Genomic DNA, 13,197 nt, shown 5'->3' with positions numbered 1-13,197 from the left:
CTACCAGATCGCTACCAATGCCCTCAATCGCCGGGTAGCAGTGACCTTCCAGGCATGACTTTTGTCAGATGTCTCAATGTGCTTGCTTAGAGAGAGCATAGCCTATTTCTGCCATTTTGTTGCTCACCATCACTCAGATTGGCAAGTAAGCAGAGCAAGATGAAATAGGACTCTCATTGTGACACTATTGTATGCTTAGTGCCTTTGCACTGCCACTAGCCTCTGCAGCTTCTATTAGATTTGTGTGTAACAGCCCTGACAAACAAATTTTTCTGCAGCACCTGTGGAAGAGCCTGTCACTCTAGAATTGGCCTTTACAGGCACGCCAGGCGCTGCTCCACACACCACTGACCACCTCCAGGCGCTTACCCATTGTCTCTCGAGACAAGGAGGCCAAAGAAGAAGCCTCTGCAGCTTCTATTAGATTTGGTACAATTTCAGATACGATACAATCTGAAAGTTGGTGACTGCTGAAGGATTTTTATTTTTTACTATTTTGACCAACACGATATTTATGAAATAATACTTAAAACATATTATTACCCAGTATACAATTGTGACATAATAATCCAGTTTCATGTTTCTCTAAAGAACAATAAGAAATCACCAGGTGGCTCTTAGAATTATCTTATGTCAGCCAGGTCCTCTCAGACACAAAAATATTCAGTCAATGTTATTTATTTCTAGTATACTCTGGCTATATTTGTGAGATATACAAGAAGGATTTCAACTTTTTCAATGTTAGATATCACTGAAAATTTGATTTGGGATTTTTATATTTTCTGATTATAGTTAATTAAAAATAATTAATTGCTCTTTCATGTGATTGTTTCATAGTTTTACTTATAAATATTTAACCTATTTTGCATATGCCTAAATTCATTATGTAATACTGCAATAGGTGTGATCTGATTAGCTGAAAGTGTCACTATGAATTAATTATACTGTCTAAATTAATGTTTATATTTCTGGTTTAATAGGCTCGGGATCGTGTGAAGAATGGTCTTTCCAAATTGCTAGAGACTAATGTGCTGGTAGATACAATGCAAGTTGATCTTTCAGCTCTAGAGCCAATTCTCCAACAGAAATCAATTGATGTAAATGCTTTAATGGAGAAGTTGAGTGTGGATCATGCAGAGGCAGACCAGGTAAGCAATGTTGTTACGACAGAGGCGGGAGCAATGCGCTGTCAATTTGGTCCAATCACTCCACAGGTCATAGCATATTATTAAAGTTTTTCCACTGAACTGGAAAACAGCCAAACACTTTCTTAATCCCCAGAATAAAATACACCAAACCAGATATCGTTAGACAACAACAAATTAACTATTTATTAAAAAACTAAATCTTAAACACTATTAAGATAAACCTATGTTTAAAAGAATTTATAACTTCTTATTTATCCTAACCCCATGCACACACACAAAGAGTCAAAAATCAATGGTTAATTGGTTTTAAAAATGGTATTTATTAGGAATAAAATAAGTAGCTGGGTTGTAAGTCCTGTTGGGTTACATTCCCAGTTGATGATGTATCCCAGAGTAGAATAATAAGATGCCACTCAAAGTCTCCAGGTAAATTTGACGAAACAGTCTTTAATAGATAGGCATTCAAAGTACTTCAGCTGCAGCAGGCATCACACAGTTCTTTAAATGAAGAGTATAACAACTGGTCTACTTGGATTTTAAATTGGCAATCCTTTGGTAAAAATTTTAATGAGAATTCCAGCAAACACAAACAGGCAATAGAAAGAGTTACTTCTGTATCAGAGACTTCTTAGAGTTTCGAAGTAAAATGGAATTTACTACCTCCAACAATGAAAATTTTCTTTCCAGGGTTTTTTGTTCCCCTCAGGCAAACACAGTCTGAGCTCAATGCAGATTTTCTGCTGAGATATAGATAGCTTATTTTTTAGTAAGCACACTTCGTGTGTTCCAGATCAGCCAAATTGAAACACTGCAGCACCCCTCCTGCCTTGGCCTAGGAAACAGGCTTGCCAAGGCACACAATTCTCAAAGAATCTAAAAACTTCTCTCTCTGCCTTAAAGGTACACTGTTTTTAGGCAGAGTCTTCAAGTCACGCTGTTTTAAACAGAGGAGAGAAAAAAAGTTCTGTGACAGTCTAAAAACTATACTTTTAAGGGAAGTCCATAATTATTAGCTGCATGCCGTTGAATTTCATATATGCCCTTTCAGGTAATAAAACTTCCCTCTCACACCTTCTTCAAAAGGAGCTGTAATTCATTGGATCAACACCATTGGAGCTGTGATTGTATTGATGTAGTCTATAATATAGTAAAAATTCTGGCCTAGCTATTTGGCCATTTTTGGGCACATGATTGGGGGCACCAGGAATGACTCACGCACCTGAAAGGTAAGGACTAAGGCAGACCCAATATTGGGCCTCGGGTCTCCGTATCATCGAGCTGGCAAGCTACGGCCACTAACGCACAGCTCACCATCAAAAAGGAATGAGAGATTGTGCCACAGCAATGCAGGTATGCATTACGTATTATTACACAGCATTTACAGCACAGAGACAAGCCATTTAACCCAACAGGTCCATGCCAATGTTTATGCTGCACGCTCCCTCAAAGGATGTGGATACTGGGTCATTTGAAATTTTCTGTGACTAAGATCAAAGGAGGCTAAGAGAATTTGAGGAACAGATCAGCCAGGATCTAACTGAATGGCGGGCCACGCTTGATCCGCTGAATGGCCTACGAGATGTACTCCAGATGTGCTCACCCATAGTTTGAGTGTCATTACATGTGTCATGCTAGGCCCTTACCTGCCAAGAATGAGGCATATCAATTTTGTCATGAACATTGATCTTGAGCTGTTGATGGAGCGAGTAAATGACTTGTTAAACAGATCAGCCATTACTGGAAAAAATTTACATGCTAACAGACATCGAAGGTGAGGAAGCGCATTCTAGGGCCTGCTAAGGAGGATACCGTCCACAAGGGCCAGGACTGGTTAGACCAGCTGGTCACATGACTACCTGGCTGTTCCAGGGTTTTCTTTTGAACTGGCCACAGAGAGTTGGAAGTTAGTAGAGTGTCTGTTTGCTTCTGGACTGAGAAGATCTCTCTCCTGTCTGCTCCCATCTCTTTCTCACAAGTCTCTGAATCCACTGAAGACACATGAACCCCTACAGCGAAAAAGGTTTAAGAAGAATACTGGGCCCCAACAAAAAGCAAGATCTACCGCCAATCAAGGACTCTACAGTGAGCTCAAAGAACCGTAACAACAACTCTTCAGATATTGCCTCAAACCTTTCAACTTTATTTTTCTTCTGCTCTTTTCTGTCTCTATTTGCATGTGTATATCGTGTATGCATGCTAGCGTGGGCGCGTCGTGTATCCATAGGCATCAACCAAATTAGAAATTAAGTTTAATAAATTTCAACTTTTCTTCTTTAAACCTAAGAAAGCTTGTTTGTGCTGGTTTCTTTGCCTTATAATTGGGAAGTGGTGAACAAGGATTCACCAAGGGGTTGCTAAAAACACGGTGTGTTTAAAATTAAACCTTGTTACAGTAAGACCAGGTGAAGGCCGAGAGGGACTGTTGGACACCTTTCTCACCTGGTCATAACACATGGTAAGATCAGTCGTTCAAGATACCTCTGGAAAATTACTTAACAATGGATGTTGGCACTGCTACAGTTCCAGTACATTTCAGATATAAACCTTTTAAAGTTTTAAAAAATAACTTGCAGTTATATAGTGCTCTTCATGACCTCGGGATGTCCCAAAGCACTTTACAAGCAATGAAGTACCTTTCAAGTGTCATCATTGTTGTAATGCAGAAAAAGTGGAAACCAATTTGTACGCAGCAAGATCTCCCAAACAGTAGTGAAGTAATCAGCATTAGTGATGAGGTTAATTATAAGCCAGGACACGAGGGGAGTACTTGCCTGCTGTTCTTTGACTAGTGCCATGGGATCTTTTACTTTCAGGGTAGACAGGGCCTCGGTTTAATTCTCATCCAAACAATGGCACCTTCAAAATGTGCAGCACTCCCACTGAAGTGTCAGCCTAGATTATGTGCTCAAGTATCTGGAGTGGTAGATAAATCCGCATCCTTAGAGGTGAGAGTGTTACCACTGAGCCAAGGCTGACATTTACAGATTATCTAAGAATCTACAGATTATAAAAATGATGCTGCTTCTTTAAACTTCTTTAAACTCTAACTGCTGAAGAAAATTTGCTAGTTTATTTGTTTTATTCTTCCTCCTTTCTCTACGTATCAAAGGGTTGGATCTATTGATCTGTTCCACATGCTTAACAGTGCTCTCTCATCCGCTGGAGAATATCGCATAATATATACTCTTCCGAATGAAGATAGAACAGTAAACATTTACATGAGCTTGGAATCTCTCCTCAAGATTGTAACTGCTCTCCAAATGAATTGGAGCTAGCCAGGCTATTGGGAAGTATCCATTTAACACATCTGCCATTTCCTGGTATGTCCTGATGAGGTAGATTTTCGTTTTCACTGCCTCGACTGAATGGAATGAAAATAAGGCAGACGATCCACTCCACCAGTTTATTACAACATTCTTTACCCTTTTACTCCAGATCTTTTTCTGTTATTCTTTTTCTTGTCATAATTTGTCTCTTTATCACAAATGAGCAGCTGTTCCAAGTGCAATTGTGCAAGGAGCCATCCAATTCATCATATACTGCTCCCAGACACGGGTCTCTCCGTCTGTTGCTCCCATCCCAGACATTCTCATCTGCTTCTGACCTTGATCGCTTTTTATTCTCCCCTCTCCTCTCTCTCAAAATACCAATCCCTGATCCAAGACCTGCTTTCCCTGACCCGACCTTTCTCAGATTCTGCTGTGAGGCAGGATGGCTCCAAACTAAGGGAAACATACACCATGAACAAGTCAAAAAAACTGTACCAAAGCTAACAATAGTAAAATAAAACAAAAAAAAATCTTCCTGACACAAAAGGAAGGGAAGGTAGGCTTCACATTTAAAAAAAAAAAATCAGCTTTGTAGCTGTAGTTTTATGTATAGCACATAAATAAATACATTCAACCATACACACAAATTCTGTCTAAGGCACACAACATAAATTATTTCACCTAACAGTGCACCAACACAAGACATTTGGATATGTCACACCACCTCCACCACAGCACCACCTTACTAACATCCTTGGTCTCTCCAACCTTCAATTCTAATGCCTCTGGAGACCTATTGGTGATAATATGATACTGAGTTTCCTAACAGCTAAGGTGTAGAAATTTTCGCATTGATGTCCTGATTTACAGCTGAGTTGAGGTTATAATACTTCTATAGTTCTTTTACAGCTAGATTCCCTTTCCTGTAATGTCTGTTGTGGATTATGAAATTAACATGATAGTTTCTCCAAACATTTCACAGTTATGGCAGCCTATATGTCAAATAATTCAGTTGATGATGTTTAAACTGAATAATGTTCAAATATAGATGTGAGTTTTATAAGACCAATTTTTTTGGGTGTATTAGATTCGTAAAGTTGTACAGGAAGATGAAGTTTTAGCCAAGACAAAAGCTGCAGAGACCCAAGCTATAGCTGATGATGCACAGCGAGATCTTGATGAAGCTATGCCTGCCTTAGATGCAGCAAACAAAGCCCTTGACTCTTTGGACAAAGCAGATATATCTGAAGTCAGAGTATTCACCAAGCCTCCAGATCTTGTTATGACTGTCATGGAAGCCATTTGCATCCTGCTTAATGCAAAGTGAGTAATGTTCTTATAAGATGTTGATGTATCATTAATCTATATTCTGTTGTTATTATCTAAGTATGTATCTATCTTCTCAATTGAATTGTCTAACTAAAAAGAACAACCTCTTCTGGCACTCTCATTGGACAGTAGGAATGCATGACTGTTGTCAAAACTGCTGCATTCAACCATGGGAGCCATATGATTGTTTCGAGGAGTACTAACTGGAAGCCATATGATTGTTCTGAGGAGTATTAGCTTGGCACATTGGTACTGTTTTCATCTGAATTAGAAATTATGGGTTCAAACTCCACTACAAACTGAAACACACAGGGCGAGAAATTAGTATCCATAGCATCCGATGTTTTGGGCAGTACAAGTGCCGGTGGGGATCCAAAATGGTATCCGCAGCACTCACGCACAGTTCTGAAGCAAAGTGCACCAGACACCATCTTGGTAAATGCGTTGTCATGTAGACACAGTTATCATCTGGCGGAAGTATGCAGAACAGGCAGATCATGACATCAATCAGCATGCAACACCTATTTGATGCCAGCGCTGCTGTTTTGAGGTTCCAAGCTCCAGCCAAAGCCCTCTCTTTAACCTGTCGTTTTTTCCATAGTTATTTCAAGTTTCAAAAGTCTACAGGGAGTGGTGTGGCAGGTACTGAAGTTCGTTTTGCAAACTTCAATGCTTTGGCACAAACCAGTCACTCCCAGACTTGGGTGCACTAGTAGCCATCCTCTTAAAATTGACCATGAGTGGGAGAATGAGCAGAGACCACGCTGAGCAGAACAAGTTGCTAGAAGAGGGAAGAGGAGAAGGGCTCTCAGCAGGAGACCAGGGTGTTCAGGGGGCAATTATCCTACCTGAACCACAGCAACGACTAAGGTTTGGGATGTCTAGGCTTCACGAAGGACACTTGTCACTAAAGTCGGCCACAACTCCAACCTCAGAGCAGGGCAAGGACTGCATTGTCAATGGCTGTGAAGGTGACCATGACAAGCAACTTTTATGCATCTGGCTCCTTCCAGGCTGGAGCTGGAGATATTTGCAACATCTGGCAGTTTGCCATTCACTGTTGCAAAGGGAAGGTTATCGAGGTTCTTTGTTCAATGAGAGTTAACTACTTTCATTCTTTTTTGCCAGAGAGTAGTAGGCAAGTTGAGCATGCAGCTTCACTAGGATTGTAGGTTTGCCCTGGTGCAGCTGTTGTGTGATCATAGTCAGCACATCATACAGTTCGATGTATCCTGCTGCTTTCATTCTGTGCCAGTCCACTGTACCAGCTGTATTTCAGCCACTACGACAAACCAAAGGTGCCTACTGGCTGGCGAGGGCTGTCCGATGATGACAAGGCTCATGAGTCTGGTTTGCAACCCACACACATATGCACAGCATGTATACAATATGAACCCATGATACAGCAGATCACAGGCATCATGAAACAACGCTTCTAGTGCCTGGACTGCTTTGGAGGGGCCCTGTAGTACTCAGCAGATTTATAATGGTCTGCTGCATGTTGCACAGCCTTGTCATCATGAGGGAACAGCCCTCGCATTACATGTCAAACAAGAAGCGAAGGGTATAAGGGGGAGGAGGAGCAAGAGGAGGATGTGCAAGAGGCAGAAGTTGAAGAGGAAGAAGAGGAAAGAATGCTGCAACCCTAGGCAGCCCCTTTCTGCCTAGGCTGTACGTGAAGAACTAATTCAAGCGCAATACCATTACCTCAACCTGAATTCCCTGTTCACCAACAGTCCCACACTCCTTACCTTCCCTCTGTCACTGAGCACCACCTCCTTCGCTAGGCCGCAATGCAAAAATAAAAACCCCACAAAACAAACATTCCGAACTTACTTTATAAATGAAATCATGCCATATTGCATATGAGCTTAAACTAATCACCCTTATGTGTTCCCTTAATGCCTATCTTTTTTACATCTTTGCTTTTTCCCAGAGTGGGGGATTCAATTACAAGGGGACACGAGTTCAAAGTGAAAGGGGAAAAGTTTAGGGGGGATTATGCGTGGAAAGTTCTTTACGCAGAGGGTGGTGGGTGCCTGGAACGCATTGCCAGCGGAGGTGGTAGACGCGGGCACGATAGCGTCTTTTAAGATGTATCTAGACAGATACATGAATGGGCAGGAAGTAAAGAGATACAGACCCTTAGAAAATAGGCGACAGGTTTAGATAGAGGATTTGGATCGGAGCAGGCTTGGAGGGCCGAAGGGCCTGTTCCTGTGCTGTAATTTTCTTTGTTCTTTGTTCTTTGTCCTAATGCTCCCCCAGTGCTACCCAGTGGTTGCAGCATGGCTGGTGGAAGGCTGCTGACTTACAGTAGAGGAGACTGCAGATGGCCTTGGAGGATGAACTCAAGCAGCTGTGGGCCGAGAAGGCCCAGTTTCAGACTGCATCATCTTTTCAGCATGGACAGCAGTCTGTGCTAGCTAGCTGCTTTGCACATTACAAAAGCTTTTCATAAACAGCTGGTCCCTTTCACTTCCACCCCTCCACTTAATGTGCTTCAGACGGATTAATATTGGCCATCCCGCCAGATTCCTGTCCTCTCTATTGATGAGCTGCCTATAATTAGCGCTGACAGCTTACTGATACCCAACTATGAAAAATGATTGGACCTCCTGTTGACTGTATTGGGCGGGCGGAGTGGATGCCCAGTCCACCACTTGCCCAATATCACATTGCAGTCTACCATTGTGTACATTGAAACAGGAATCATACCTGCAGGAAGAACCTTCGTAATACATGCCATAGGTCCAGAGGAGCCTATCTCATCAATGCTTCGCTACTGCTGGAGGATTGGGTCTTCGCTCAGTTCCAGATTTAGCTTGCTCAGAAAATGGTTGCAGACAACTATGAAGAAAAGCATTATGGAACTTCAAGGATGCCCAGTATTCATTATCCATTCAATGAAATGGACCTTATGAGGAAAAACCCTCCAGGTTGCCTCCTCTGTGTTGACAGGGCATACACACTTAAGTGGACTAAATTTCAACAGGAGACTTTAGAACATGTAAGTGGCTATTGCGGTTTCTTCTGAAGATGCCACTAGTGTCTCTGGCAAAGAAGAGATCCTTGGTGAGAACCAAACTTTCACTTCTATAGCCCTGAAATTTACTGGAGCTTGTTGCACCAGAGTTGAACTTTTGTCTACCTGTAGCTGAAGTTGTGTAATCCATTCCAAATGATGGGTTGGTGTCATTTAAATGACTAGGGCAAATCTATTGTGCCTCCAAGGCAAAGTCAAAAGCGCTCATCCCTATGTTAGAATCACACCCAGCCACTTCCTGGGCCATCATGCTGCATGTTAGATTATTTCTTCCCCTAAGGCAGCGATATTCAGATGTGAGTTCTGCTGAGGCCTTTTAAGGATGAACTGGGTGGAGATTCCCAGGGAAGTGCAAGATCTTCCCCATACACATTCCCTTGACAGATGATCAGCCCCGAGCCCCTCCACTGAATCATTAACGTGTGAAATTCTGGTTTAACTGGGATTCCACCCCAAATTCCTGATCCTCCCTGGGTGGAAATCTTGCCTTCTGACTTGTCAGAGCCTAGGATTTTCTGGGCCAAAATCTTAGAGCGCTGATATATTAAGGTATTTGGAGATAAAGGAGGCAGATCTGCTACATTCTCTGCAGCTGACCACCATGTAACCATCAACCATTAGAACTGTTTCAAATAGGGAAACCTATAGCACTAAAATAAACTAGCAACCAAAGTGCAGAAGGTCACTGTGCAGACAGGAGGTCACTTTACATTATGCATCACTGAAACATATACATGCATTGAAACACAAAAGCTAATCAATTCACTCAGGAAAAAAAAACTTACCCTCGATTATTTTATTCTGCTGAAAGTGAAGCCTGAGTTTTCCAACTGTAAGTAGGTCATATTTCTTTCATAGGCAACAAATGCATTGCTTATGCAATGATAATCCTTCCTATTTTGTCTGCCATGTGATTGATGGAGAGTTCACAGATGGCGATATCCATATAGTCAGTTATGCCCTGAAACTTGGGAAGGTTATTGGTTTGGTAACATTTAAATTGTTTTTATTGATACACTTGTTAATGCTGAAGCTTATGTAGCTGGATGTGCAGTGATCACAGGGCCTCAGTTACCTTTTCACTGGAGCAGTCTGTGGAAAAGTGTCTACTTACTGAGATATTGGGTATGAGTGATAGCAAAATCCCTGTTGCACATTTGTTGGGGACACAGGTGATATTCACTGCCTTCTTTAATAAAGTAGCACATCTCACCCTTAGCCAAACCGCTGATCTTGATCCAATGCATTCACTGGCCCTGTGTCATAACAGGTAGTCGACTCCGTTGTGGCATGATCCACTATCTGGGATAATGTCTTCTGCTAGTTGTATGCCACATGACCACTTTCCCTCCAATTGCTGATGCTGTATTGTGAGATACCGGCCAATGGACTCATGTCCATTGTTACTGTGGTGATGATGCTTTGAAACCATAGCCCTCTTGATGGATCACATTTATTACGTTATACTGATTATCATAAGTTTTTCTTTGGATTGGTGCATTGTATTTAAATACTAATTAAACCAAGATTTTTTATTCATCATGCAGAACTGACTGGGCTTCAGCAAAACAAGTTCTTGGTGATTCAAACTTCTTGAAGAAACTCATGGATTACGACAAAGACAACATTAAACCCCAGATTCTGCAACGGCTTCAGAAATATATGAATAACCCTGATTTTGTGCCAGAAAAAGTAGAGAAAGTGTCCAAAGCTTGTAAATCAATGTGCATGTGGGTGAGAGCTATGGATCTGTATTCCCGAGTTTCTAAAGAGGTAGAGCCGAAACGGGTTAAACTGGCTGCGGCTCAGGTGAGTTAGAAATTCAACTTCATATGTTGTAAATTATATATTATAACTTGGAGATAATAAGGGGCAATTTTAACTTCTCCACCCAGCGGAGAGGAGGAGAGTTCAAATTGATGTGGTCAACTTAGCTGCCTGTTCAAGCTCTGCTCCCATCTTAACTTAGGCCTTCTATTGGGTAGCCCAGGGGCCTGCTTGAATCAGATGGGAGCCTCATGAATCCATGTAAATGAGGGTTCTATGCATACTGGGCAGAGTGTGCACCGTGAGTGCTGTGCTCAGTAAAACCTGGTGAACGAGAGGAAGAAGCCTAATAAATGTAAGTGTGAAAATGGTTTTTGTGGGACTAGGAGGACTCCTCTGGGCCCCATAAGAATGATGTGGCCTGCTCCTGCTCCGCTTCTCTGCAATTGCACTTCCCCACCGCCACCCTGCCCTCCCCCCAGTATTACTTTTCTGCTCGGCCTCCAGGCTACCTGATATTGGGCTATTGGGCTGGCTCAGAGCTAACAAGCTGCAACAGTAAATGTATTCAGGGCGTGCTGCTTGCCAAATGTATATTAATGAGGCATGGAACTCCTGCCACAGGTTTCAGGTGGCTGTTCAGCATGTTCCGTCCGCTGGCTACCTGGAGATTAAAGCTCTCAACCCTCCCCATTTTCATAAAAAGGTGATTTGTATGTCTGCATCAATAAAGGTCAGAGTACTGCTGGAATAAAAACCAGTAGAATTTTGAACTAATCAAACAGTAAGGTGCCAATTACTGCAAATACCTTCTACATTGCATTTTATTTAAAGAAAATAATGTTTTTCACATAACCAGACAAGCATCTCTTTAATTAATAGGCTGAACTTGATGCCACCTTGGCAACGCTTAAAGAAAAGCAGAATAAACTAAGACAACTTGATCAAAGACTTGAGGACCTTCAAGAACAGTATGATAGTAATGTGGGAGAAAAAGAGAATCTTGGTGAGATATTATTAGAAATGTTCCAGGATAATGTTCAATTTGATTTTTGATACAAGATGATCAAAATTAGTTTAAAAAAAAACAGTATTAGGTCTAGTAGTACAAAGGAATGCTTTGAATAATGTACCAATCCATTTACATTCACTATTTTGAATTGTACAACTGGAAGAAATTGTTAGCCAGATGATTAAACCCAAGGTATTGCACTAATTTAAGAGACTGCTAGAAGTGTAATGGGCAGGCACATAAGTTAGTATTCTGGGAGGATGAGGTCAAATGGGCTGAAGGGCCTTCTTTATCCTGACCACTGTGTAATCTTTTGATTTTACTTTTACCTAAATAACAACAGTAGTAACTGGACTTCAAAAGTAGCTCTTTGACTATGAAGCATCTGGTGGTGTCATGAGGATGTAAAAGGCACAACATGAATCCAGCTCCTTTCTTTCTTGCCCTTTAGAGTATTGGACAAAAGCCACTTTAACAGATAAGCTGGGGGTTTATTGCCTGGATTTGTCTTCGAAAGACTGGAGGTTGGTAGTATTGTAAATTTCTACCCTAGGCAGGATGTTTGTTTTGATGCCGAGGTGAATTCAGAGTAGTGGCCCCCTGACCAGTACTTGTGCATTAGGGAACTGCTAATCATATGTTGGGAATGAGAGGGGTCAGAGAGTTGGAGTGGGGCAGGTCTAGAGTAGGTTGGTTGCAAGGAGAGAGGCTGTGCTCAGAGGGAATGCAATCCAAGATTTGGATGGGCAATGTCACAAGGCTGGAAGCTGTAGTGGATAGGGAAACAAAGTTTAAAGATAAGGTGGGAAGCAACAGGCCTTGAAGCTCGAACATGATAGGACCTGAGGACTGAAATTGGAGCTGGTAGGGAGTGTTGATAGGACCAAGGCATAAAAGCTGAAGTCACGACGGAGATTCTTAGCTGGGCGAATGAAGAGAAGATGGCATGGAAGAGGCAATAATGGCAAGATCATGCATTGAAGCTGCACAGGCTGGTGTATAATGGTGTTGCTCCTAAAATAGTAGGGAACAGAGCTGGAGTTGGAACACTCGGAACCCCCAGCCTGCGTGGGACTGAGCAGAACAATTTATCAGCACTTAAGCATATAGTAGGGTATGAGCAGACAGACCTGTAGCAGTGAGTGTAAACATCAGTGTGTTGGAAGGAGTGACCAAATAGAGCAGATTTGGTGAACTCAAGGTAGGGTTGGATGTAGCAGAGTAGATTTGGAACACTTTAGTTGGGCCTCATTGGTGGCAAAGAGCATAATTTTAATAGAGCACAGAGGGGGGCCAGGGAGGGATCCGAGTTGAAACATGGAGGTCAGATCTCTTTTTGGGATGGGTTAAATGGAGCTGGGCATTTAAACAGATCAATAAAGGAGGAAGAAGTGGCACAAAGCTGGAGCACTCTGGGCCTGAGGGAAAACAAAGGATGAGGTTCGGACTGAAATTGGAGAAGAGTCTGGACAGAGTGAAGGAAAGAACATTAATATAGCATTTTCACATCTCTGCAGAATCCCAAAGCACTTCACAAATAAGTAAGTATTTTTGAAGTATGTTATTGTTATAACATAAGGAAACATAGCAACCAATTTGTCCACAAAAAAATCTAAAAATTTCAAT

The 13,197-nt window shown here is 41.8% G+C and overlaps 1 protein-coding gene across 3 annotated transcripts in view; it reads left to right on the top strand.

Moving 5' to 3' along the window:
• Positions 1–13,197, top strand: part of dnah6 (dynein, axonemal, heavy chain 6) — a 554,194-nt gene that overhangs the window by 328,239 nt on the left and 212,758 nt on the right. For all 3 annotated transcript variants that reach the window (XM_068030693.1, XM_068030691.1, XM_068030692.1), the window contains 4 exons: positions 981–1,148; positions 5,505–5,740; positions 10,340–10,601; positions 11,442–11,565. In XM_068030693.1, the coding sequence (XP_067886794.1) occupies positions 981–1,148; positions 5,505–5,740; positions 10,340–10,601; positions 11,442–11,565 (790 nt within the window). The remainder of the gene's footprint in view (positions 1–980; positions 1,149–5,504; positions 5,741–10,339; positions 10,602–11,441; positions 11,566–13,197) is intronic.

The sequence above is a fragment of the Heterodontus francisci genome, chromosome 4 (assembly GCF_036365525.1).
Source record: "Heterodontus francisci isolate sHetFra1 chromosome 4, sHetFra1.hap1, whole genome shotgun sequence".
NCBI classification, from domain to species: domain Eukaryota; kingdom Metazoa; phylum Chordata; class Chondrichthyes; order Heterodontiformes; family Heterodontidae; genus Heterodontus; species Heterodontus francisci.
The sequence above is the reverse complement of the archived record's forward strand: the minus strand, read 5'-3'. Positions and strand labels throughout refer to the sequence as shown.